The 27040-nt window shown below is 40.5% G+C and overlaps 2 protein-coding genes across 4 annotated transcripts in view; one reads left to right on the forward strand and one right to left on the reverse strand.

Annotated features, from left to right (window-relative positions):
- The window catches only part of adprh (ADP-ribosylarginine hydrolase), a 130043-nt gene that overhangs the window by 25482 nt on the left and 77521 nt on the right, over positions 1 to 27040 (reverse strand). Inside the window, exon 1 of one of the 2 annotated variants that reach the window (XM_062055745.1) lies at positions 24556 to 24576. The exons of the other annotated variant lie outside the window; for it this stretch is intronic. The gene's annotated coding sequence lies outside the window, so the exon portion shown is untranslated. Of the gene's footprint in view, positions 1 to 24555; positions 24577 to 27040 lie in introns of those variants that run through there. 2 annotated transcript variants of the gene reach the window in all.
- The window catches only part of LOC133655509 (double C2-like domain-containing protein alpha), an 86403-nt gene continuing 78284 nt past the window's right edge, over positions 18922 to 27040 (forward strand). Inside the window, exons 1-2 of one of the 2 annotated variants that reach the window (XM_062055742.1) lie at positions 18922 to 19001; positions 25378 to 25739. In XM_062055742.1, coding sequence (XP_061911726.1) covers positions 18976 to 19001; positions 25378 to 25739 — 388 coding nt within the window. In that variant the 5' untranslated portion in view covers positions 18922 to 18975. Of the gene's footprint in view, positions 19002 to 24657; positions 24736 to 25377; positions 25740 to 27040 lie in introns of those variants that run through there. The other variant, XM_062055743.1, reaches the window with a different exon arrangement.

A 27040-nucleotide genomic window follows, 5' to 3' on the forward strand; every position in this document is an offset into this window, starting at 1 on the left:
TATACATTTTTACTTTAAAAATTATACAAACTGAAAATATAACATTTTATTCTGATAGGAATACAACTTTTGGCTAAAATATGCAAAAAAAATGTCTTGAGAATATGGCTTGGCGATGAAATTATATCAACATACATATACCATGAATTGATTAACGTGAACAAGTTGAAAAACTTGTTCGGGTGTTACCATTTAGTGGTCAATTGTACGGAATATGTACTGTACTGTGCAATCTACTAATAAAAGTTTCAATCAATTAATTCAAAGTGATAGACAGGTAATCAATATTAATAAAAAATGCTTTTGATTAAACATTCGATATATACTGTATATATATTTTTTTCTTTGTCAGAAGAAACTGGAAGTTGCGAATCAAGGTGGTTGCATGAACAAAGGCCCTCGCTCTCTGGTAACTGAGCAATGCATGAAGCGATCACTTATCAGTGGGAGTGACTCGCTAACAACCAAACAAAAACAGTAACAACTGTCAAGCTTGGCTTTTTGTTCTGCGGTTAATTATTTATGTAGAGTTATAAGATAAACTAAAAAGGAGTGCTGCTAAGAGCGAAGAAATTGTCCATAAAACAGGAAAAGTCACCTCACGTCAACAGTATGGCAGTTTATGGATTTCTTTAAACGGACCGTAATCAGACCCAAGTGCTCGTAATCAGTAATACCACACCACCTTACCGCTCACTCTTGAGCCCTGCCCACACTAAACCTGCAGAAAATAGTTCCTCAGGTTTTTTTTACACTTTATTTAGCATTTCTTACGTAGTCCTTATTTTTGCACCTACATTTTAAGAGGTTATTGTTAAGTGTTCAATATGATTTTAGAATTTTGTTTACATTGATTGTATGAGTGTTTTCCATTTCCTTTTCTTTCTGCCTTGAGAGCGGAGGGATTATACTCAGAGGAAGGTTAGATTTTAACTAAAGATGTTTAAATTGTATATGTTTTTCTACTGGTCCTTATTTTCGATAAAAATATCATTAATCATCGGTATTGACTGATATAAAACACTTATATAGTGATACAGTTTTCAGCCATATCGCCCAGTTTTACTTGAGAATATTCCTCTCTTTTCACTGAAATATATGACATGATTGCCTTTACCAGGATACTATGTCCCAAAAATCAAACACAACTTGTAGTTCAAATCAGCGTTTACCTAAAGTGTTTTTATTTTCTTTTACTTTTTTGTGATCCCACCACTGAAATGTACCTGGTTATGGCAATGATTATAATATCATCAACACAAATTGATTTGACCAAACAAGGTATTGTGACATACTCGGACCAAAGAACTATGGTGTGGTTGGCTTCTTTTTACACTTGCAAGACAATTAAAAATGCTATAGTCTAACTTAAAACATGCCATGTATGTTAATAAAGTTTTTTAATTCCCCCTGCCGGTGTTGGAAGAAGAGAATAAAGATGCTCTGACATCATGTGACCTTTAATGATGACTTTTGCATTGGGAGTTTATCTTAAAGACAGAGCAGAAAGCAGCAACATCCACACTATAAGCTAACAGTAATGTTCCACGCGTGATTGAACTTAAAACAGTTTTTTTTTTGTTTCTCCTCATTTTCACACTCTAAAAGCAGCCACTTTTCTTTTTAAAATAGTCACCATCGAGACAGGACAGACCAATTAAATGTTATGTTGTTTGTTTACTCTGACACGCCATTAAAGCCAATGAGCCATTATTTCAAATATATCACACACTAGTGCCAATATATTACAAATAAAAGAGTGTTAGAATAACACAAAAGCTCAGTCTCTCATTAAACTGTTTTGTATTCACATGTTCTCAACTCTGACTACAAAGCCACAATCAATAAATAAGAGAATATATTTGTCGTTGCTGTGGTGATACCACATTGGGTGCACATCGCTCTGACGTGTTAGCACTGGCATTGATGCTGACATAACTTTTCACAGTGTGCAGGGTGTTCACATATTTGTTATATACTATGATTCAGACTTATTTCAAAACATGCTGTGAAACAATTGGTCAATTTTAGCACATATTAGCTTGGCGTTGTTGTTTTTTTTTAGCCTTCTGAGGAAAACTGTATACCGTATTTTTCGGACTATAAGGCGCACTTAAAATCCTTCAATTTCTCAAAAATCAACAGTGTTGTGCTTACCGACCTCAAAGCTATTTTATTTGGTACATGGTGTAATGATAAGTGTGACCAGTAGATGGCAGTCACACATAAGAGATACTTGTAAACTGCAAGATGATGCCAGTAAACAACACCAAAACTTAAAATGTTCCATTGAGAATATAAAACATTACACACAGCGCTCAACAATCTGTCAAAATGTTTACAGTACGACTTTGGTAAGCTATGAAAAATACGGTATATGTGTTTAAGATAATAGTTTAAAAGTCAAGTGTACGTCACAGTGGGCCCTCAAGTAACAATGATACTACCCTTTACTGCTGCTCTATATATTTCATATCAAAACTGTGAGCTTAACTTCTTAAGCCTGTGGTCACGTCACACTTTTTGGGGTAAAAACTGTCCATTTTTACTTTATAAATCTTGAAAGTTGCTTATAGTTCATAACTGCAGATGGAGCCTGCAGTAATAAACAACCTACTATCGCTTATTTCGCCTTTAAATATTTTCACTTCTCACAAATTCCTGCTAATGTTTATCCTCTGGAATATTTAGGCATCTTTTTTTATTTTAGCCTTCATGTTCTTTGGTGCTTCTTTTACTTCCATAGTGCAAAATCACTGTGTTATTTTCTTATAAAGGATCAAACAGAAATGTCTCAGACACAGGGACGCACATTCCCCCCCCCCCCCCCCCCCCCCCCACACACACACACACACACACACACACACACACACACACACACACACACACACACAGGCAGGAATGTCTTATTATCATTGTTGGTGTGCAGGTATGACGTCTTGGACTGCAAAGCTGCACACCGTGACACAATTCTCACTTGGACAAGTCTGGAATTAAGGGTACTACTGAGAGTTGATTAAAAGGTCTCGGTGTAATAGCTTGATGAAGGCTACTGGAAAACATGCTTTGTCCAAAATGCCCTTTCCAGCCTTTTTGCATATCTATGTCGTCGTGGCTGAACATTACCTCAGGCTATATGTAAGCCCTTTTGTGACGCCAAGAAAGAATGCCATGCTCTCCTTTTAAAAGAACATTTTAGCAATTCAAACTGTTGCTACGAGAAAGTTTGCACATTTAAATAAGGCTGAGGGGGATTCTGGTAAACAATCCAAAGACATGTTTTAAAATATGTTATGAGCTGTGAAAAAGTGAAAAACAAATCAAATATGCCTTCATATTTTGTCCATTACAGTTGAATCTCTATTGCAATTGAAATGTTATAGCGTCCAAGTCAAATTAGCTTTTCTGGGATCCTCCTAATGACGCTAAAATTGCTTTCCAAGCGGTGCTTTCAGTTGTTTTTTTTCATGAAATAGCTCTCTGGTGATTACTTTGCAATGGTTTTCTCCTTTTGCACACATGCTGTTAGCATATGTGATTGTGTTAGCAGCCTGCTGTTGTCTCCTAGCACAATACCATGACAGGAATGCATTTATTGACTCAAGGTTCCCCAAACTGAGGGTGCCGACCCCAAAATAGGTCGCTTTTTTGGGATCAACAATTGTCAGAGATAATGGCAATTAATCACCATGAGGCACACCATTTCTTGGTGGATTCATGTCTGATGCATTCATCACCACTACATCACTAACAGTGTTAGAAAAAAGGCTTTACATAATAACAGCGTTAATAACAGGTAATATAATTAATAACTTTTAGGTACGTTTCAACACCGTTACAGATGCGTTTGATGTAACTTGGCATGCTACTTTTGATGTGGTTGTATTTAAACCAGACAGCGTCAGAAGCACAGCAAGTTCAATGCAGGAAGTAACTTTTTATTAATGAAAGCAACAACCAACACCACACTAAAATGTGTAGTACGGTGTAGAAGTGCTTGTAGTTAGAGCATGCTGCATGTTGATCTGGCTTGCTACTCTCTGCTTTCAGCTACTACTGCCGGCTAGACCTCCATGCGGGAGGTGAACAAAGGAGCTGAGTGCATAAGTCTCCTCTTGCCGGTACACAGCCTCTCCACCGCCAAGACTCTTGCAGTGCCTCCTCGTGGCCACACACGGATACGTGTCCTTGCGGACACTAAACCTAACTGTAGGGGATCGGGGACCATCAGTGAGCCCCAGAAGTGATGTGTGCAGGCCCACCGATGTGTGGACACGCCCTGTTGCCTTGCCAACCACTGTCCCAGCAATGGATAGATAGCATGGGCAGGTGGGGCTCATACCTATGGTCGGAAACCCACCTAGGAGAAGGAAATGTGAGTCCACTGGAACATCGCAGCTTGAGTTCTGCAAGCTTGCCCTGCTAGGCAACAAGCTACCTGACATGTGGTCTCTCTCCAACATCATCCCGGAGTCCAAATCTGGAGACCTTTCGAAACCAGAGAACTACCAAGGAATCAGCCTAATTCTATCGCTGCAAAGGTCCTCAACTGCAAGATACTAAACCAGATTTGGCATGTCATCGACCCTCATCTGAGAGAAAACCAAAACGGCTTTCAAGAAGATAGAACCACACTAGCCCAGATCCTGGCCCTGAGGAGACTAATCAAGGAGGTGAAGAAGAACAATCTGACGGCTGTATTGTGATTTATTGACTTTAAAAAGGCTTTTGACCTAATAGATAGAGGCACAATGATGAGGATTATGAAGGCTCATGGTTTCCCTCCCAACTTTCTCTGGTCAATAGAGACCATGTATGCAGGTACACGGGCCAAGGTGGTGACCCCAGATGGCGGCAGTGAGGAGTTTTACATTCTGGCTGGGGTAATGCAGGGAGATGCCCTAGCCCCTTTACTCTGTCATAATCCTGAACTAAGTGCTCAGGAAGGCCATCAATGGACGAGAGCAGGATCTTGGCCTTACTCTCACACCAAGGAGGTCAAGAAGACACCCTGCAGTAGTCCTGACTGACCTAGACTACACGGACGACATCTGCTTGCTCTCCAACCACATGGAGCAAGCACAAGAGCTCTTGAGCAGAGTGGAATCAAGGTGTGCCAAGGTCGGCGTTTGACTGAATGCCAAGAAAACTGAGGTGGTCACCTATAACATCCAAGCATCCACCTCTCACAACAACAGGAGGCACTGTTTTGGGGCGGTATAGCTCGGTTGGTAGAGCGGCCGTACCAGCAACTTGAGGGTTGCAGGTTCGATCCCCGCTTCCGCCATCCTAGTCACTGCCGTTGTGTCCTTGGGCAAGACACTTTACCCACCTGCTCCCAGTGCCACCCACACTGGTTTAAATGTAACTTAGATATTGGGTTTCACAATGTAAAGCGCTTTGAGTCACTTGAGAAAAAGCGCTATATAAATGTAATTCACTTCACTTCACTTTTGAAGGAATTCAATTAATTCAAAATCCTGGGCTCATGGGTCAACTCCACAGAAAAAGTTTAAAAAGTGAGGAAGGCACTTGCATTGAGGGCCCTGAATGGCATGGCCAGTGTATGGAACTCCAACCTCCCCCGAGAAACCAAACTCAGCTTCTTCTACGCGACAGAAGAATCGGTTCTCCTTTAAGGCAGTGAATGCTGGACACTGAAGCCAACACTGCTGAAGGCTCTGGACGGATGCTACACCCGAATGTTACGTGTAGTTCTCACCATCAACAAGGGCGCACATGTTACCAATGAGAATATGAACGTTGGAATATTCAGGGTGTACCAACAAAAAAGCTGCCAGCTGGATGAGACTCACAGGACACTTCCAAAGACACCAGGAGCTGCCAGCCAGCACACTGGTGTTGTGGTGACCAACAGATGGGAACCGGTCACGAGGACGTCCCACAGTAACATTTGTGGATGTACTCAAAAAAGATGCAGAAGCGCAAAGCACCATCGAACTGGTCAAATGTATAGAGAACCGGGATGACTGGGAACGACGATGTACGAAGTACACACACACACACACACACACACACACACACACACACACACACACACACACCTACTAGTACTACTCCGAGGGAATATCCATCTATCCATCCATTTTCTACCGCTTGTCCTTTTCGGGGTCGCTGGAGCCTATCTCAGCTGCATTCGGGCGGAAGGCGTTGTACACCCTGGACAAGTCGCCACCTTATCGCAGATTGTGTATATTGACACATGTAAAGCTACAATAAGTGGGTGTGCACACTATTTATGTACATTGGTGTATATAAACACATGTAAAGATACAATAAGTGGGTGTGCATAATATTTATGTACATAGTATATACAAACACATGTAAAGATACAATAAGTGGGTGTGCACACTGTTTATGTACATTGTGTATATAAACACATGTAAAGATACAATAAGTGGGTGTGCATAATATTTATGTACATTGTATATACAAACACATGTAAAGATACAATAAGTGGGTGTGCACACTGTTTATGTACATTGTGTATATAAACACATGTAAAGATACAATAAGGAATAGTGAACAACAAATCAATGATTGTAATAAAAAGCTTGCAATCCTAAAATACCCCGTTTGTGGACAAGGAGAAAAGACAGCCACCGAAGCACATTCAATCTATTTATTAACTAGCAATAATACAATCGAGTGAAAAGATTCAACGGAGCTGCCGTCATTGCAGCTGCTAAGCTAACAAACACAGCTAAGCTAAAATGCTGCTCTGAGCGAGCTCTCGCTGACGTCACACGTCACTTGGCAACAGGCACTGCCTTTTAAAAGGCACACACTCTGCTCTCATGATACGTCTCACAACTGCATATTTATAGTTTTTTGCCAGTAACAAATGAATTACTTTCCATAGTAATTAATTACATTTATTAAAGAGTATTTATGTTCGTAATTCCATTACTATTTTGTTAAAGTAATGAGAAACTATAAAAAATCTTTTTTGAAAAGTAATTTTCCGAACATAACTTTTGAGCCCCCTTTAAAATGAAGTTATGACTTTTACCCTTGAGGGAAAAAAAAATTCCTTTTTATTTTCATGAAAACATACATTTTTCAAATCAAAAACCACTGACATATAGTTTTTGCACACTGATAGTTTATGAGGAATTATTTCAACTAAAATCTGTTTTCCTTTTATTTTGAAGGAAGAGGCTAATAGATTTATTAGGTATTCATGAGTAAAGCAAATGTGTCTGGATGATTATAGAGTATCTCAAATGTATGGTTAGTCAATGGCACCAAATTGATTCAGAGTGTAACCAAATATGAACATTTCAATAGAGGAAGTCAAACAACAAAGTAATGATAATAAATCAACCACAAAATAATGATAATAAAACAATCAAATTATGCAAAATGTGTTAGGCAGTGTTGCTAGATAGGAAATAAGTAATTGTTACCAGAAAGTTACATTTATTGTATTTTGAACAATAATTACACTATTTAACATTGCTCAGGACCATCTGCTACAGTAAAACATGACCACAGACTGTGTAGTATAGCTAATACTACACAGTATGGGGCGGCATGGCGTAGTGGGTAGAGCGCCCGTGTCAGAAACCTGAGGGTTGCAGGTTCGCTCCCCGCCTCTTACCATGCCGTTGTGTCCTTGGGCAGGACACTTCACCCTTGCCCCCGGTGCCACTCACACCGGTGAATGAATGTTGAATGAATGATAGGTGGTGGTCGGAGGGGCCGTAGGCGCAAATTGGCAGCCACGCTTCCGTCAGTCTACCCCAGGGCAGCTGTGGCTACGAAAGTAGCTTACCACCACCAGGTGTGAATGAATGATGGGTTTTTAACATGTAAAGCGACTTTGGGTACTTAGAAAAGCGCTATATAAATCCCAGGTATTATTATTATTATTATTAATACTGCAGTTTTACCTTGAAATAAATTAACTGCAGTGTTGGGTAAAAAAGCTGTCAATGGCAATACAGCGCCTCTGTCTATCTGTAAAGAAGCAGATGGGATAATGCACATCAGGCACAAAGCCTGGTGTGCTAACAATTATGTATTGAAAGTGTCAATTTGAGGAATGTTAAAGGATTTTCAGAATTTTTCCTCATTATATATTATTGTTTAAAAACAATAATTATCAAACATCTGGCAAAGCTGATGCTTCATTCCCAAAGGTCCCTAAAGTATAGGGCTAGGCGTTTACTGCAAAGATTAAAATCACAATTCATTTAACCTTTCACCCCGAATTCAGTAAAAACACAATTATTCTACTCCCAATTACTACTCTACTTTTTGGTTGATGTTATTATTACAGCCAAATTTTGTGAAAACAACTAACACTGAATTTATTTTGGTTACAAACTGCTCACGTTGTACTGTTGGTTTCAGTTTTCCTTCATGTGTAGACTAGATTGCACGATGTAACTTGGCTGCTACTTCTTCTGCTGGGTTTTTGGCAGCCGTTATGCTTTGCAACATTTGGCTTCCTGTCATATATAATTTTACAATGAGTATTATGTTTTAAGGAGATGGTGTATTATGTAGTCGAGAGAAAATTACAAAGGAGGCAAAAATCAATATAATCGACACAGCAGTTTTACTGCCGATTAAATGCTCTGAATCTTGATTTCGATTGATCGCGAAACCCTACTCAAAGGTTAAATAATAGTAACAGTATAACTGCTGGTGTGGAAGGAAAACAATCTACATCGGCACTTTGTAAGTGCAATACAAATGCTAATCACCTAGAAAAGGCATACACTCAGCTGAATACTTAATGAAGCTAAATACTTTACATTTGTCTTTGTAAAATGCCACAAAACTGTCAAACAATTATTGATTAGCCACAGACTGCATGAATGCAGATATTCACTGTAAGAAATAACACTGTTTGTGTAGAAACTATTCTATCGGATGACAAAAGGTAAAAAGATGTATGAGGAATGAAGCAGGAATGAAGCCAAGCACAGTTCAAAGTTAAGTGTCATAAAAGCGCATTTCTCTTTCCATTTTCTAGACCTTCTTCCATCCTCTTCAACTTTAATTTCTGTTAAAAGCATGCATATTTATCCTCTCCCACTGGTTACACTTCTCGGCAGCAGAAGCGCTCCTGTGCTTATTTCTGGGTGGCTGCAAGGCTCTTAGCTCATCAGGGAGATCGAGAGTGGGTTAATTTCCCCGTCTCGCGTTAAAAGGAAAAGGGAATTATTCGTTGCAGAACACTGGTACATCTCCATTTAAAAAAAAAAAGTAGCATATTACATTTGTTTGAGAGTGCAGGTTTAGAGTTTTCTCAAAGATTCATGCATGATGGCCATGAGGTAGGCAGTAAACAAATGAAAACCTTGAGAGCAGCACAGTCTGTCACTTTTATTCAGTTCAACCATAAGTAGTATGATTCCACCCAAAATTAACAGAATCTGATGCGTAATTCAACTTTAATGCTTTTGTTTGCTGACATTTGACTGAATTTCCTTCAAAACAGGAGTTCAGAACAATCAGTGTGTCAAGCGATGCGTCGTGGAAGCCTACGGAGGTTGTAGTGATTTTAAAATGCAGATGAACGAGGAGTCAGCATGCAGTAAAAAATGGGTATTTATTGATTAAACGAACAAAAAGAAGCGACAGCAACAAGAAGTACTCTGACCGGACAGACTATGTAAAGAAAACAAAACAAAATGCTGGAATCCAGCAAAACACTCACAGGAAATGTGGAGCAGACGGCGTCCACAAAGTACGAGCGTACCTGAGCTGAGCAAGGAAAGGATCATCTATGGTCACCAGTGGCTATAGAGTAATGTCCTGACCAACCAATGGTGTCGCAAGCTCAACTTAAATAGTGCTAATTACAAACAGAAAACAGGTGAGGGGAAAAGTGCTCAAAGGTAGGTGTAAAGCTGCTGCAGGAAAGGGAAAAACCACAAAATAAGAGTGCAAGACAGCAACTAAAGCCACACCCAGAAAATGACCAAGAAACTCAAAATAAAGCACAGCGCGGGGTGACAAGCCGCGACACAGTGAGTCCAAACTATTCCAAAAATGATACCAGCAAACTAGAAAACTATCTGAAACTGAGTTAACACTGCCTCTGCTGGTTGCAGCCCAGTAATGCACATCTCACTCTGAAACGTACGTGAGAAAAGATTAAGAAACCCAGCACAGTTTTATATAAAATACTGAGTGGGTTCCCTCTGGGTACTCCGGCTTCCTCCCACCCCCAAAGACATGCACCTGGGGATAGGTTGATTGGTAACACTAAATTGGCCCTAGTGTGTGAATGTGAGTGTGAATGTTGTCTATCTGTGTTGGCCCTGCGATGAGGTGGCGACTTGTCCAGAGTGTACCCGCCTTCCGCCCGAATGCAGCTGAGATAAGCTCAAGCACCTCCTGCTACCCCAAAAAGGGACAAGCGGTAGAAAATGGATGGGATGGATGGATTCTCCGGCATACCACTAGATGGAGCCCCGTGTACAACGAGTGGTACCGTAACACAGTTTGAGAATCACTGCTGTACACTTCACTAATTCGTTTTTTTATAACGGCTGTATTGTGATTTATTGACTTTAAAAAGGCTTTTGACCTAATAGATAGAGGCACCATGATGAGGATCCTGAAGGCTTAAGGCATACTTGCCAACCCTCCCGTTTTTACCGGGAGACTCCCGGTATTCAGCGCCTCTCCCGATAACCTCCCGGCAGAAATGTTCTCCCGACAAACTCCCGGTATTCAGCCGGAGCTGGAGGCCACGCCCCCTCCAGCTCAATGCGGACCTGAGTGGGGACAGCCTGTTCTCACGTCCGCTTTCCCACAATATAAACAGCTTGCCTGCCCAATGATGTCATAACTGTAGAATGATCGAGGGCGAGTTCTTGGTTTCTTATGTGGGTTTATTGTTAGGCAGTTTCATTAACGTCCTCCCAGCGCGGTAACAACACACAACAACAGCAGTCACGTTTAGTCTACCGTAAAGCAGTTCGTCTGCCGTAAACAGCAATGTTGTGACACTCTTAAACAGGACAATACTGCCATCTACTGGATAGCCTCCAGAACACTGAAATTCAAGTATTTCTTTTATTTATATGTATAATAAAATAAATATATATATATATATATATATATATAGCTAGAATTCACTGAAAGTCAAGTATTTCATACATATATATATGAAATACTTGAGTTGGTGAATTCTAGCTTAAATATATTCCCCTCTCAACCACGCCCCCAACCACACACCCCACCCCCCACCTCCCGGTATCGGAGGTCTCAAGGTTGGCAAGTATGGCTTAAGGTGTCCCTCCCAACTTGCTCTGGTCAGTAGAGACCATGTATGCAGGTACACGGGCCAAGGTGGTGACCCCAGATGGCGGAAGTGAGGAGTTTTACATTCTGGCTGGGGTAATGCAGGGAGATACCCTAGCCCAGTGGTTCTCAAATGGGGGTACGTGTACCCCTGGGGGTACTTGAAGGTATGCCAAGGGGTATGTGAGATTTTTTTTAAATGTCTGTCAAAAATAACTGTGAAAAGAAATGCAACAATGCAATATTCAGTGTTGACAGCTAGATTTTTTGTGGACATGTTCCATAAATATTGATGTTAAAGATTTCTTTTTTTGTGAAGAAATGTTTGGAATTAAGTTCATGAATCCAGATGGATCTCTATTACAATCCCCAAAGAGGGCACTTTAAGTTGATGATTACTTCTATGTGTAGAAATCTTTATTTATAATTGAATCACTTGTTTATTTCTTAACAAGTTTAGTTATTTTTATATATATTTTTCCAAATAGTTCAAGAAAGACCACAACAAATGAGCAATATTTTTGCACTGTTATACAATTTAATAAATCAGAAACTGATGACATAGTGCTGTATTTTACTTCGTTATCTCTTTTTTTCAACCAAAAATGCTTTGCTCTGATTAGGGGGTACTTGAATTAAAAAAATGTTCACAGGGGTACATCACTGGAAAAAGGTTGAGAACCACTGCCCTAGCCCCCTTACTATTTGTCATAGTCCTGAACTACGCGCTCAGGAAGGCCATCAATGGGCGAAAGCAGGATCTTGGCCTTACTCTCACACCAAGGAGGTCAAGAGGACAACCCACAGTAGTCCTGTATCCCATCCTTCTCTTATGTAAAGTAATTCTGCAGAGCAGATACGGGCATCTAGATCAACATTTTTTTTGCCTATGTGGCTTGAGAGGAAAGGTTGAAAAAAATTATGGACAATTAGTTGCTAAACCGCGACCGTTTTTCAACCAATCTTGCTACCAAAGTGCTTCTCAGTTCCTCAAAGGTGTGTGCCAAATATTGGGATGATACAATAAAAGTTACACTGGGAGTTTTTTGTAGACCACATTGAGCTGTAGATGACAAAATTCAGGTCAATCTAACTTAGAAGGTCAAACTTTGAGTTTGACTACAGCACCACTGTGTGGTGTATCTGTCATACAAATAATATCACAGACAACATGTTTTGATACATTTTCACCCTTTGGGCGCAGCCTACACAAACAAATAGATATACACTGTTTAACTCAGTCCTCCCCAATGATTTTCTGTGATGCCCTCCCCAGCAAGAAAACATTTCGCGCCCCCTCTCTTATAGACAAATGCTATAATTCGTCTATAAAATTGTTATAAGTACGCTTCTGCATAACATTGTATCCTAATCAAGGGCGCCAAAAAGGGGGGGTAAAGGAGACGGATTCTAGGGGCCCATGATGGAGGGGGGCCCAGAGAGGCCCCTAATGATGATGAAATTATAATACAGAAAAAATAATGGGGGCCCTGTAAAGATTCTTTTAATGGGCCCAAAATCCCTAGCGGCGCCCCTGATCCTAATTAACATAAAAGAAAACTAAAAAGTTAAATAAATGTAGATCACACATTTTTTTTGACCGACTTTAACCATTTGATACTGAAAAAAAAATTAAATAAACTCGATAAATAATATAAAATGTAAATTCATTAGCAACTTTAACTCAGGAGCACAATATATAAAACACCTTAATCTACAAAAAAGTCAGGCTTAATGGCTACAATGAGCATGTTTTGTAGTGCACAGCTTTTCGAAGCGGGGTTTGATTGATTAATTGATTGACACTTTTATTAGTAGATTGTACAGTACAATACATATTCTGTACAATTGACCACAAAATGGTAACACCCAAATAAGTTTTTCAACTTGTTTAAGTCGGGGTCTACGTAAATCAATTCAGTATCTTTGAAGCAAGATACTGATAAAGCATATTCCCCGGGGTCACACTCCACCTCCCATGGGGGCCCGCCCTGCTATTTCAGAAGAACTGGTTTAACTTCAAACATGTGATAAGAAATAAGGTTGATACATACAGTTCCATCCAGCCATCCATTTTCTACTGCTTGTCCTGTTCGGGGTCGCGGGGGTGTTGGAGCCTATCCCAGCTGCATTCGGGCGGAAGGCAGTGTACACCCTGGACAAGTCGCCACCTCATCGCAGGGCCAACACAGATAGACAGACAACATTCAGACTCACATTCACACACTAGGGCCAATTTAGTGTTGCCAATCAACCTATCCCCAGGTGCATGTCTTCGGAGGTGGGAGAAAGCCGGAGTGCCCGGAGGGAACCCACGCAGTCACGGGGAGAACATGCAAACTCCACACAGGAAGATCCTGAGGCACACGGACTAACCCCTGTGCCCCCTTGATTATACTAAATATTTCATGACACAGTTGCATAAAAACACCCACACAGTTTCCAAAATGATGTCGTAACACTTCAAGGTGCAGTGCATGGCTAATGTGCATGTGAGGAAAACAGTTTGCTCACACTATTCGGCAATTTGTTGCCTCACAGTGACGCACAACGAGGCAGTTAGGGAACGTTTACCCTCTCTAATCACAGGGTCCCTCAGGCAGAAAATTATTATAATAATTGTTGTGTTTTCCGCTGTTGTGGCTGAAACACAAGTTTGCTATAATTGCCACTGTCAGACTAAATTAAATGCCTGTCATCTACATTTTTATGACTTTTTTTATTGCTCGCCGCCATGTGACACTCAAGTACTGGAGTAGCACTTGAGATAACTGCTAAAAGTAAAAAAATACAATAATAACATCTTTTTTACACGTTGCGGTACATTTAGCCATGTGTGTTGTATGGTATGAATTCATACTCATCTATTCAAAATGTTTTTTAAAATGTGACTACTACATCAATACAAAATACATGCAAATCAGTGGCGTGCGGTGAGGTTAATGTCTGGTGAGGCACGACTGCATCATCACAGTCAAATTTAAAAACATATGAACCTGCAGTGCAGGTGTACCTAATGTTGTGTCCCTGCGGTCGTTCGTGGCTCCTGCAGCGCGAGCATTGTTGTTTTTGCACTTTTTGGCTTCTTGTTAAGTGACTTTTTTTGGGTGGATTCGGTCTTGCACGTGGAGGGTTTGGGTGTGGGCTTTGGTTGGTGTGGCCGCGGCGCTCCCGTCGGGCGGTGCATTCTGCGGCGGAGGTGCTTGGCACCAGGAGGCGGGGTTATGATACGAGCCTCACACAGTGTGTCTCCGCAGCAGATTTATGATCGCTCAGCAGTAAAAATAAGTTACACACATACAGTTGTTGACAAAATACACTGTACATTATATACCTCAGCTAACTAAACTATGGAAATGTATAATATAATTCATATAGCAATACGGTCTCACTGCACAGCAGGCCAGCAGTTAGCCGAGTCGCAATCCATGGTGAGGCACAAGTGCCTCAACTGGCTGCTGATCACCGCACCGTCTCTTCTCAGTATTTGAACGGCAAATGTGAAAATAAAAATAAAAATAATCTAAAACTGGTGAAGTTAAATGGAAAATAACTTTAGTATAATCACAGGATACATATAACAATTTAATTATTATTTTTTTCTTTTTACTTTTTTTTTCTTTCCGTGATGGCAGGTGAGGCCGTGCCTCCCCTGCCTCTAGTGACGGCACACCACTGATGCAAATGCATAAATGTATGAATTGCAATGAAATTGTGGCATATCTAACATTACACATGGACAATTATTGATTTTTTAATTAGAAATGTAAATGTTGTTTAAACATTCAACCACACGTGACAACCTCTGAGGAAGGCAACAGTTGTAGCCGAAACCGTCAGGTACAGAAGCAAACAACAGGTCTGGCTATAAGAATAACATATTGCATAATTTTTTGAAGACCCAATTGTACTCTTTGGATTATTGTAAATGTTGTAGTCAGCTATTTTTTCCCTGAATGTGCACATTTGTAATGAGACTTTCAGTCTTCATAAAGAGGCAGACAAACCACAGCGGAGGAGATAAGATGATGAAGAGCAGGAAGGAAAAAGAGGGAGGCGAGCAAATATGAACATGTTCAACATATTTATGGATGAATGTGTGCGGGCGTACGTGCGGTCGTGTGTGTGTGTGTCTATGTATGTGTGAAAGAGTGGCATTCATCTTGCTCTGGAGGGCTTTGCACATTATATGCAGTCATGCATGTTCCGTTCCATGGCATCAGTTTAATGTAACCAGAGCATACATGACTGTGTGTGTGTATTTATATCTAGCATGTTTTTAAAAAAAATTACTAATATCTTACTTTTGCTAGACATGCAAGCAAAGGTTGATGAATTAACAAAACGATAGGTGTAAAGAGGAGAAAATAAAATAGAAACGGTGCCAATTTGGTGTCCTCGGGATGCGAGGGGGAAATAGCATGTTTCCACTTGTCTATCACTGACGCTGACTCGAGAACTGTTTGACTAATTATACAGCGGAGCTGTAACACAATACAGAAAGAGAGGCAGACTCTACATTTGCTTAAAAGGCCATCGTGTTTATTTGAGTTTGCTTTCAACCAAAAATTTGGGGAACACTGTCATTTCCTATCAACCTTTTTCCAAATTATGATAATCATCTTAAACAAATAGACCCCGTTTAGTAAGTTCCTCTAATATAATGGTCAAATTTGGATTCATGACAATATTTTAGAAAATATATAAAACAATATGTATAAAACTAGCATGTGTGCATAATAATTTTGTGTTTGTGATTAAATACTTAAGAGTCATATTATGATTTTTTTTCTACATTTAAAACACTTCCTTGTGGTCTACATCCACCTCGACAGCGTCTTCTGCCATGTTGCCGTTTTTAGCACTTCCATATCGAGTCTACTGACAGATATAAGCTAAAACTGTACGCTACTTTGTATTACAAATGGTAACAGCGGAGGATGCATGTGCATATGCAAGCCAGTTTACCCTACAACAAGCGGATTGAGAAAAATAATCTTACGGACTACAACGTTGCACTACAATGGCAGACTCACGCAAATACCGTGTTATGATCCGTTGCCCGGATCATGCTCTGTTTGGTTTTGGACTTATTCAGTTCCTGTTTTGTGCACCCCTGGGTTCGTTTTCTGTTACCATGGGTGCCGATTGGTTGCAGCTGCCTCTGATTAGTGTCTGGGATGCTCACCTGCTGCTAGTCACTAATCAGAGTGCTATTTATTCACGTTGCTCGCCACAGTCTGGCTTCCTAATTTGCTACACGCAACAGTTGACGACGGTTTTGATTTCCTCTTTGTATGCTGGCTCCCGCACTAGCCTCCTTAAGATTTGCTTCCCGTGCTATGAGCACGCTTTTGTTTGTTCCTGCCTGATTTATTGGTAAAATAAATCATTTCCTACCTGCACGCTGTGTCCGGAGTCCGTCTGCATCTTGGGAGAACGACCCCCGCATCCCAATGCCACCCGATCGTCACAGATCTTTTTGAGGAACATTTTACAATATATAGACATATACGCTGACATGACACTTGGGAAAAACGTCAGAAATTGGGCGAATTTCAAATGTCTTGATTTGAGGAGGTATGAAGAAGGGCAAGATTGTTTTATAAGTATCTCTGCCATACCTCTGTTGTTTGATTTCAAATGTTTGAGATGTATGCAGATCCCAAATACACAAAAACAGAAACCAATAGCTAAGAAAAGTTAGTTAAGCGTAATAGGTCCCCTTTAAGGAGGTGAAAAAGGTTTTTTAAACTACTTTCATTTTGGTTGCAGATAAATTGTCTCTTTGTGTGCTTGTGTGTGTGTGTCTGTAGATATGTCTTTGTGGGTAAAGAGATTGTCTCTAAACTGGGTACACGGGTCTCAATTAGAGACAACAATATTTCATATTCATGACTGTTAAGTATCAAATCTTAAGAGTTTGGGTAGGAGCTTGGGATATAGACTAGAGCAGGGGTCACCAACCCGATCGACCAGTCGATCTTTGGGCCCCTACCGGTTGACTATTGCAATGCATCTGACATTTTATAGCATCCAACATCAAACAACTCTTCCCTCAACCACGAGTCCACGACCATCCTCATTCGTCTACAGCGGTAAGCTAACAAGCCAATCACTACAGTCCGTGAACATTGCTCCAAAGTATGGCTTTTGTGTTGATCTATTGTAAATACAAAACTAAACACAGTAATATATGATAAAACAAGGCGGAAGCTCAAGAAGGATGTGTCCGTTTATCCCCTCACACAGGAAAAACCTGCCAGTTGAACAGTTGATTTTACTACTCCTGGCGCTGACGTAAGACAACCATGTGACTCGCGTTCCTTAAGTAACCATAGGATGAACAATTATACTACGGTATTAAGACTATAGTGACCATAAATGGTTAGCTGCTACAGCAAGGGTACCCAAAGTGCGGCACAGGGGCCATTTGTGGCCCGTGACTCATTTGTCATTGGCCCGAGGGACATTACAAAAAACACCAGCAAAAATTGGGAAAACAGCAAAAACACAATGACAAAAAGCCAAAATGTTGACATCAACCAATAATAACGACACAAAGCTTTGTCTTTAAAAAACAAAAACAAAAAATGTTTTATATTATATACATATATACAGTATATATATAAACACTGTATATATGTGTATATATTGTATAGATATACAGTATCTATACAATATACACACACACACACACACACACACACACACACACACACACTGTACACACACACACACACTGTATATATATATATATATTATACAAACACACATAAAACATAGTTGACGCAGGGGTAGATCAGGGACCAGGGATTTTGGGCTTGAAAAGGTTGGTGACCCCTGGACTAGAGAAAATTAGGGTTATGGTTAGGTGGTGTAAGGTTAGAAGTATGATTTAGATAAAGCTAGAAATAGGTTAGGTAGGGGTTAGTAGTTAAGGTTTAGGGATTGGGTTCGGGTTGGTGTTAAATTTGGGGATTGGGGTATGGTTTCAAATTGGATGTAGGGTTTGAGAGTATGGTTACGGGGTTTGAGTTGGGGATTGGGTTATGGGGATAAGGTTCTGTAACGTTTAGGGGTCAATGGTACAGTTAAGGGTTCGAGGGTTAGGGTAGGATAGGAATTGGATACGGGTTGCCCTTAAAATGAGTTTTGAGGGTAAGGAGTCAAGTTAGGTTGCAGAGCTTGGTTCAAGTTAGAGCACGGGTATGTCAGGGTTAGACCTGTTATAATGTACTTCACTTGACTGGAATAATGGACTTCAAGTGTGTTTCAATGACCGAAGGCTAAAAATATCCTCCGTTGTAACAAGCATGTGTGTGTGTGTGCACATACTATGATAGTAATTTTATGTGTGAGCAGCCACATGCACATCAGACTATCAAGAAGTAACTCCCGCCTGCCTTTTCCTCGCCCCCCTTCACTTCACTTTCTTCTCCTCCAGCATGTCCATGTCATGTCTCCCATTTGCTCCTCATTTTTATCACAACTTGAACTATGAGTGCGTTTAATATTTAATCATAAACGTTGAGCACGCTCGGTCCTGCGAGTCCTCCCTCATATCCCCCCCCCCCCCCCCCCCCCCCCCCGCTTTCTATCTACTCTGCGCTCCTCTCTTCCCCACCTGTTAGTCCGTCTCCCTCGCTGCTCTGCGCTGGAATCTCCTCTTCTCCGTCTTTTTTTATGAGGACTTTCACACTTGATCTAAGGTAAGTCACCATTGCATTCCCAATTAGGTTCCTCATCATCATGATCTTGGATGCACTCACGACATCTATGCTGTTGACTCAATTTGGATGTCTGTTGAACACTGCAGACAAAGGGAGATAACATCCACGAAGATGCTGGATGACATTTATATTTAACAGGTGGAACAGCTGTCACACCTTCCATCACACATATGGAAGTTTACTCATCCCTGAGTTGGACCTAATTGACAGCCTGTCTGTGAGTGATATATGGACTCTCCTTTACTCTTAGCTACAGTAGTGTTTACACTGTACTGTCAGCCTGCAGCTTGTTATTTAAAGGTGAATGCAACCTGCCGTGAGGGCTATTGAGTGTAAAACGTAAAAGGAAAAGCACACATGTGCGCCACAGGTGGACAAACAGTGACTGACATAGAAATAATGAGAGATATAGATTTACAAAAAGGTGGGTGGGCGGGGGGCATCCATGCTCGTGGTATGAGTCTAATTTAAAGTGAAGGAGCTAAAAGAGGAGGAGGGGGTAGAGGCATCACATAAATACTCCTTCAATCTCTGTCAGCCAACCTATAACCTCCATATATTTATACAGCACCATACTGCTTGCATAACTAAATAGCCACAGGGCCATTGCAGTTGCTGCTCGACAACTTGTGCTCCATTATTCTCAACATATAGGAAGTATGCAAAGTAGCTTCCATGCTGAGGGTCATCCAGCATCACGTTTAGAGTGTGGTGAAGAGTTTTTCAACGTGAGAATGAAAAGAGAGGATGAAAGCTGGCATCATGAGAGAGCGATCAATGAACAGCACGCCGGGAGATTTTTGTTTCCTCCTCCCCGCAAGCCACCAGTCAGGCCCCCACGGCTGCATGTGTGCTCCAGCAGCTCAGAGCCACATGTGCCACTGACTGCGCACATCACATCAACACACGTCTACAACAACCAGCCACATTGTGGCTCTGCATGTGTGTGTGTGTTTCAATTAATGAACTGATACAAGCTGCATGTTTGCTGGCATTTCTGTGCATCTCTGTCATATTTGTACTGATAATTTGTTTCACTTATCTTTGCATCTAAGTAATTAATCATTCAATCATCACGACTGAGATTCTAATTACATGAAATTTTCTGTTGTTATGGATGTGAGGTGATATCCTCCAGTGGTCCTATTGTCGAACCACAATGACACGCTTGACAAGAGTTGATCTACTAGCACGTGTCCGCTATGTGGGCCAATAAATTAAGACAAACATTTTAATATTTATGTCTAAACAAGAGAGGCAGACCTCACCTGGGAGGCAGTTTGAAAAAAAATAAAACATGACATTTTTCAAAACTTGTTAAGCTACTTTTAATTATTTGTTTTAAAAGCAAAATTATTTTATTTGATAGTGAACAGGTAAACAGACGTTGCGGTGAGCAGAAAATGCCACAAAATATGCTATGACATTTGTTTTTCAAGGAGTAGAAAAGGCCCCAGCTGTATTATTTACTCTGAAGGGGGGGCTCACTGTGCCACCCCCAGTCTAAACATTAAAAACAGAAGTGTTCAGTTTGGGCACGCACGAGCACCTCACAACACAACAAAAATGGTGGAACAAGCGTTGATGTAGCGTTTCTGCTTCTCCACCATATGCAGTATACTGTGTAGGCCAACAAAAGGCTAATGTGTGCAAAAACAGTTTAGCCCCAGAAGAAAGCAGATTATACAGACGGTATTTGTAGTGTTTACAAAGTGGTATGCTATCGACCACATCAAACATGAGGTGGACGCAGGCAAATACTGCGGCATGGTCATGCTGGACCTTCAAAAGGCCTTTGACACCGTTAACCACGCTATACTGTTGGATAAGCTCAGAGCAATCGGATTTGATAAAACCTCATCGAGCTGGATGCAATCTTACTTGGAGGGGAGGAAACAGGTGGTAGAGGTGAACGGCACCGTGTCCCCCCCTCTCAGTAAGCTGTGGTGTCCCCCAAGGCAGTATATTAGGGCCTTTACTGTTCCTAATATACATAAACGACATGTCATCAGCATGCGACTGTGAATTGTTCTTGTTTGCGGATGACTCGGCCCTGCTGGTATCTGGCAAGGACAAGGCACAGGTGGAGAAAATCCTCAGTGCTGAACTCTGTAGAACTTGCACCTGGCTCGCTGACAACAAGCTATCCATACACTTGGGTAAAACGGAATCCATCCTATTTGGGTCCCACATCAACCTTAAGAAAGTCAATGACTTCACTATAAAAGTGGGTGACATTGTTATCACCAGGAAAGATGAGGTCACCTACCTAGGTTCCATTCTAGAGGCTAATCTTTCCTGTGATAAAATGGAAACCAAGGTAATCAAAAAGGTCAACCAACCAACGAGATTTCTCTATAGAATCTCCTCTCTGGTCAACAAAAGCACCATGAAGATTCTACCGGGAACTTTCATTCGACCCTTTTTCGATTACGCATGCACTTCCTGGTACCCTAGCACCTCCAAAACCCTCAAATCTAGACTCCAAACATCCCAGAACAAGCTAGTCAGATTACTTCTAGACCTCCACCCAAGATCACACCTCACTCCTACCCACTTCTCCAAAGTGGGCTGGCTCAGGGTGGAGGACAGAGTAAAACAACTTGCACTGAGCATAGTCTATAAAATCCGCTACACCTCCCTGATACCGAAGTACATGTCAAACTACTTCCTTAACATAAATGACCGCCATAACCACAACACCAGGGGGAGCTCCACTAACCACGTTAAACCCAGATTCCGATCTAACAAAGGTCTTAACTCATTCTCTTTCTATGCCACATCAATATGGAATGCACTCCCAACAGGTGTAAAAGAAAGGGCATCTCTATCCTCCTTCAAAACTGCACTAAAAGAACACCTCCAGGCAACTTCAACCCTAAACTAACACCCTCCCTTCCACTTCCTACCTCCCCGGATTGTAAATAATCAAATGTAGACACTTATTCTTATACTTTCTGATCTCTCTCTCTATGTCCACTACTTGCTGTACATATCCTACCAAGTCAGTCCTACACTGTTCCAATGTCCATTTCTCTGATGATGCAATTGTTGATGACTGAAGTGTTGATATCAACCAAACCTAACCCCCCCTCCACATCCCACACCCAGGATTGTAAATAATGTAAATAATTCAATGTATATACTCTGATGATTATCTTGTATGATGACTGTATTATGATGATAGTATATATCTGTATCATGAATCAATTTAAGTGGACCCCGACTTAAACAAGTTGAAAAACTTATTCGGGTGTTACCATTTAGTGGTCAATTGTACGGAATATGTACTGCACTGTGCAATCTACTAATAAAAGTCTCAATCAATCAATCAAAAAGAATGCCTTGATTAAAGTACTGTGTTTTATTTTCTATATTCAAACACAGCGTTACTGTTCAAACTGTGTGTAATGTATAGTGGCCAAAAAATTAAACATACTTGTTAAATAAAACTTCTACCTTGTTTTTAATTAATATTTTTGGCCTACTACAATACTGTATTTTAATGTTGGTAAAGTGGTACTTGGTGTAAAAAAATTGAGAACCACTGCTCCAAAAAATATTGTGCTTCACATATATCATAATAGTTTGGGAATGCACGAGCACTTCTTAACAAAACAAAAATGGTGGAACAAACGTTAATGTAGCGTTTGTGCTTCTCCACCATCTATGCAGTATACTGTATAGGCCAACAAAGGCTAATGTGTGCAAACAACAGTTTAGCCCCAGAAGAAAGCAGATTATACAGACGGTATTTGTAGTGTTTACAGTGTTACATCAACAACTGCACATTGCATTTAGTTTCTAGTAGATTTGCAGAGATCTCGTTTTGACATAAACGTTGCCGTTTTTGCCCATTGTTTTTATCATATTCATACAATTGATTGGTATAAAATGTAAAATATTTGTTGTTGTTAACTATTTTAAATAAATAGTTAGCTGGGATAGGCTCCGGCCTACAGAAAATGGATGGATAGATGGAAGAACAACTTGGAACAGAAAATCTGGCTGCTAAGGAACGGCAATGTAAATATTGTGACATCATATCAGTGCCAAACAATGTAACATGTCATTCAATTCAACAAAGAACGCAGTTAATAATGGCGGACAGCCAACATCTTAGTGTATTCTTTCCTCTCACGTGTCTTGTTTTTTCTATTCAATCCACACAAGTGAATATTCCAAGTCAACAGACAGCCGTGTGTCTAGCTCCACCCTTTATAGTGGCGTTCAACAAAAAAAAAAAGTAAAATACAGTTAGGTCAGAGCCTCCAAAATAGCTCCTTTTGGTTGTCCATCATTTTGACTGTCAGTGTCCTTTCAGTCAAATGAGTCAAAGAAGTATGGAGGTTGGAAGCTGGCACTTTGCTGTGCGCCTCAGATGAGTGTTTCATCCTAAGCCAAGTCGGCACTGGCTGGATAAGGCGATAACGCATATCGCCCGCTGCTTGTGCTTGCAGTGCAGAGAACCAAACCGCCGTGACAAACAACCCTGCAATTCTGTTTGAAAGTCAACAGTCAGAGGCAAATTATTTCCATCCCGTTTTTTTTGGTGAAATGAAGGCTTTTGGTTTGCATCTGGTTAACCGTTTACTGTGTACTGAGATTGGTCAGATCTAGTCTTGGATTTAGATTGGTCAGATTTAGTATGGAATCTGGTGTCAAAACCCTAACAATTTTTACTCCAACACAACGAGGGCGTGCTCGGGCAAGGATGGTTCCGCCCTATTGTGAAGTAGTGAATAAAAAAAAAAACACTGTAGTGATGCTGAAGAGCAAACCTTCTGTCAGGGCCAACAGTTGTTAAAATTGAATTTCCCCTCGTTAGCATTGAGATATTTTGTGGAAAAACAATCGCTGTGGAATGACCACTACCAGCCCTAAATCAGTTGTTAGACTGCATTGCCCGAGCACGCTCTTCTACTGTTGGAGTATAAATAGTTGGGGTTTTGGCGCCAGCTTCTAACTAGATCTGACCAATCTAAGTCCAAGATTAGATCTGACTAATCTAAGTTTTATTAACATGAACTGATGAAGCCGACATGGATGAGAGGCGAACGTCTTCTAAGATAAACCAAACAGTTCAGTTGCAATCGATTGAATGTCCTGAGACTATAAGTGTGAAAGCCTTCTGCCTGCTCAAACTGTATGAGAAACTACTTCTCCAGCACAACAATCCGCCTGCCTCTTCTGGCTTCCAAACACTACAAAGTGTGTGATTCACCTCATTTGGTGCAAGTCTCTCGCTATATTTTCACACTATGCACCAGAGATATTACACTCCTCCCGCAATCGATGCATGCTGCGGGTCATCCAGAGGGGGATTTACCAAGCGCTGAGGACAGAACACCCCCACAAAGGCCTGATGCTGCTAGCAAACAAAAGCCTTCAGATATTTGCAATGCAGCCCCCTCTAGTTTATTTAAGGAAGAGAACAGACAAACTAGCCTTGTCGCAGTCAACTATGCTGTCTGCTAGCTTTATATAATGGACATGACTCCATGCCAGAATATAGATTCCATCCCATAATTACCTGATTACTCGATGGGGGCTCTAGATAAAACTCCAGCATGGACACACTGCGATGATCGAGGATGATGGAGGCTTCAGGCTAGTGATCTGCAAAGCACAATGCTTCATCTTTTATCCCCGTAGCCTCGAGTTAATTCCATGGAAATGCAAATTAGAGCATACCATCTGCTGTTTTCTACATGTAAGTTCCCTTTTATTGTTGAATTTGTAATTATTTCTGCACATGAGCCATCTGCATACAGTATGTCTATATCCCAATGAGAAGCTCATTTGAAGGATTACTATATATTCTCAATATTGGGAACAGTGAGCTTTAAAAGTAACACAATTACAGGGAACATTACATGTAGCTGTAATGCAATGAACAACAAAAAATAAATTATTTTTAAAAGCATTTAATTTTATGACCAAAGACATGTACCGGTACTATGCATGTAAGTGTGCAAAGACCATTTTGGTAACATGATATTGACACTTAAACATGCTTGAATTAAATGCTCCCGCCAAACATTATGTCATGATATATGCTAACTGCTGGTAACTGTTATGCTGATAATTAAGAACTATGGTTTGGAGTTATCAGCATAACAGATACCATATCCTATTTTAGCATTCCTTCACTGGATTAATTTAGGATTAGATTTAGCATTGTTGTCTCGTTGAGTGCCTCTTGTAGTTTTGGTGACAGTAACTGAAAAGTAACACAAGAGTAGCCATGCAGTAGATAGAGTAATTTTTAAATATAACTATTATTTTCAAATGACAGTAAGTAGTAAGTAATAGGAACATTTAAAATGTGACTATTCTTCTTTTCCCGTTTCAGTCTTTCTACCTTCATCCCAATGACTGTGCGGAAAGGAAAAACTCTAGCCATCACCATCCAGGAGCACATGGCCATCGACGTCTGTCCGGGGCCGATCCGGCCCATCCGCCAAATATCGGCCTACTTCCCCCGTCTCTCGCCCACTTCCTCCTTCTCGGAGCCACTGTCTCCCAATCAGACAGGAGCTGCTTCCGCCCTCAGTCCCAGTAGTGCAGGTCAAGTTGGAGCTGGAGGAGGGAGTGGCGGCCTGCTGTCACCGTTGTTAGCGGCAGGAGGCTGTGGCGGGGGCGGAGGCTCACTCTCTGCTATGAGCAGCATTGACACCTCCATCGAGGTCGACAGCTGTGACAGCGACGATAACAGTGAGTCACCTGAAACTTCGCGAGCCAAAGAGCAATAAATAGAAGGCAACTGCACAACATTCATTTACTTGCTACAACATTAGCACCTGTTGCTGTAGATCCTTCTGTCTTTACAAATACAATGTTTAGATCTCTATCTGAAAGGTATTCATTTTCTCAGCAGAAATCCTATAAAATGGTTTACAAAAGAACAGCCATGGCCGCCTACAAGATTTAATGTGTCATAAATAATCCTCAGATCGCGTTCCAAAAAAAGAGCAGCATGGTTTACCGGCAGATGTACAGGCGGCTATAATTGAACATCGCTAAAGAATTCTGGCGTCACGTACAACAACCCTCTGGGAGCTCAAGTGCTTAGCAGCGTCACGTTTGAAAAAAAAAAGTGCATGAATGAGCATTTCATGCATAATTTGAACAAAAAATTTGTTACGACTGTACGTGGTACTTAAAAAAGGCAGAGTGGGCGATACTTAATCACAGTGATTCTCAAACTGTGGGCTCCATCCAATGGTATGCTAAAGAATCACTTCGTTAAAGTACTGTGTTTTATTTTTCTATATTCAACCACAGTGTTACTATTCAAACTGTGTGTAATGTTATAGTGGCCAAAAATATTAAACATATACTTGTTAAATAAATTTTCTGCCTTGTTTTTAATGAATATTGTGGCCTACTACACTACTGTATTTTAATGTTGGTTATTATGGTGGTACATGGAGAGCTAAGTGTTTTCTAAAGTGGTACTTGGTGTTAAACATTTGAGAACCACTGCTCCATAAAATTTTGTGCTTCACAAATATCATAATGTTGATAATGGTATTGACAATAACCAGCTCAACACAATGTTTTGATTATCGTAATTAGCAATACAAAAAAAATCAGAACAAATGCTCTTTAAGTACCGTTTTATCCCTCTAAGTTAACTGCAATTAGTAAGCTTACGTTATATTTAGCGACGATGAGTAGCAATCATTAATAATTATTCCAATATATTTATTTCAATATTAAAACATTCATTAATATTTAAAAAAAACTTTTATTTTAATTAAGATGGAAGAAAATTGTGAGTAAAGTATTTTTCTCCACATCTTTAAAATTATATTACATCACAATCAAATAACTGACTAATTGGTTATAATGGCACTCTTACTTGTGATGTTTCTATTTAAGTCTATTTACATACTTAATTTTAATATGGCGGAATCTGTCTTCTGTCTTAATTTCCAGTGATCACTACTGTAAAAAAGGCTAGGTCCGCTACAGACATACAAGTTGGATTCTTGTATATAATAATACATTTC

The sequence above is a fragment of the Entelurus aequoreus genome, linkage group LG08 (assembly GCF_033978785.1).
Source record: "Entelurus aequoreus isolate RoL-2023_Sb linkage group LG08, RoL_Eaeq_v1.1, whole genome shotgun sequence".
Lineage (NCBI taxonomy): Eukaryota > Metazoa > Chordata > Actinopteri > Syngnathiformes > Syngnathidae > Entelurus > Entelurus aequoreus.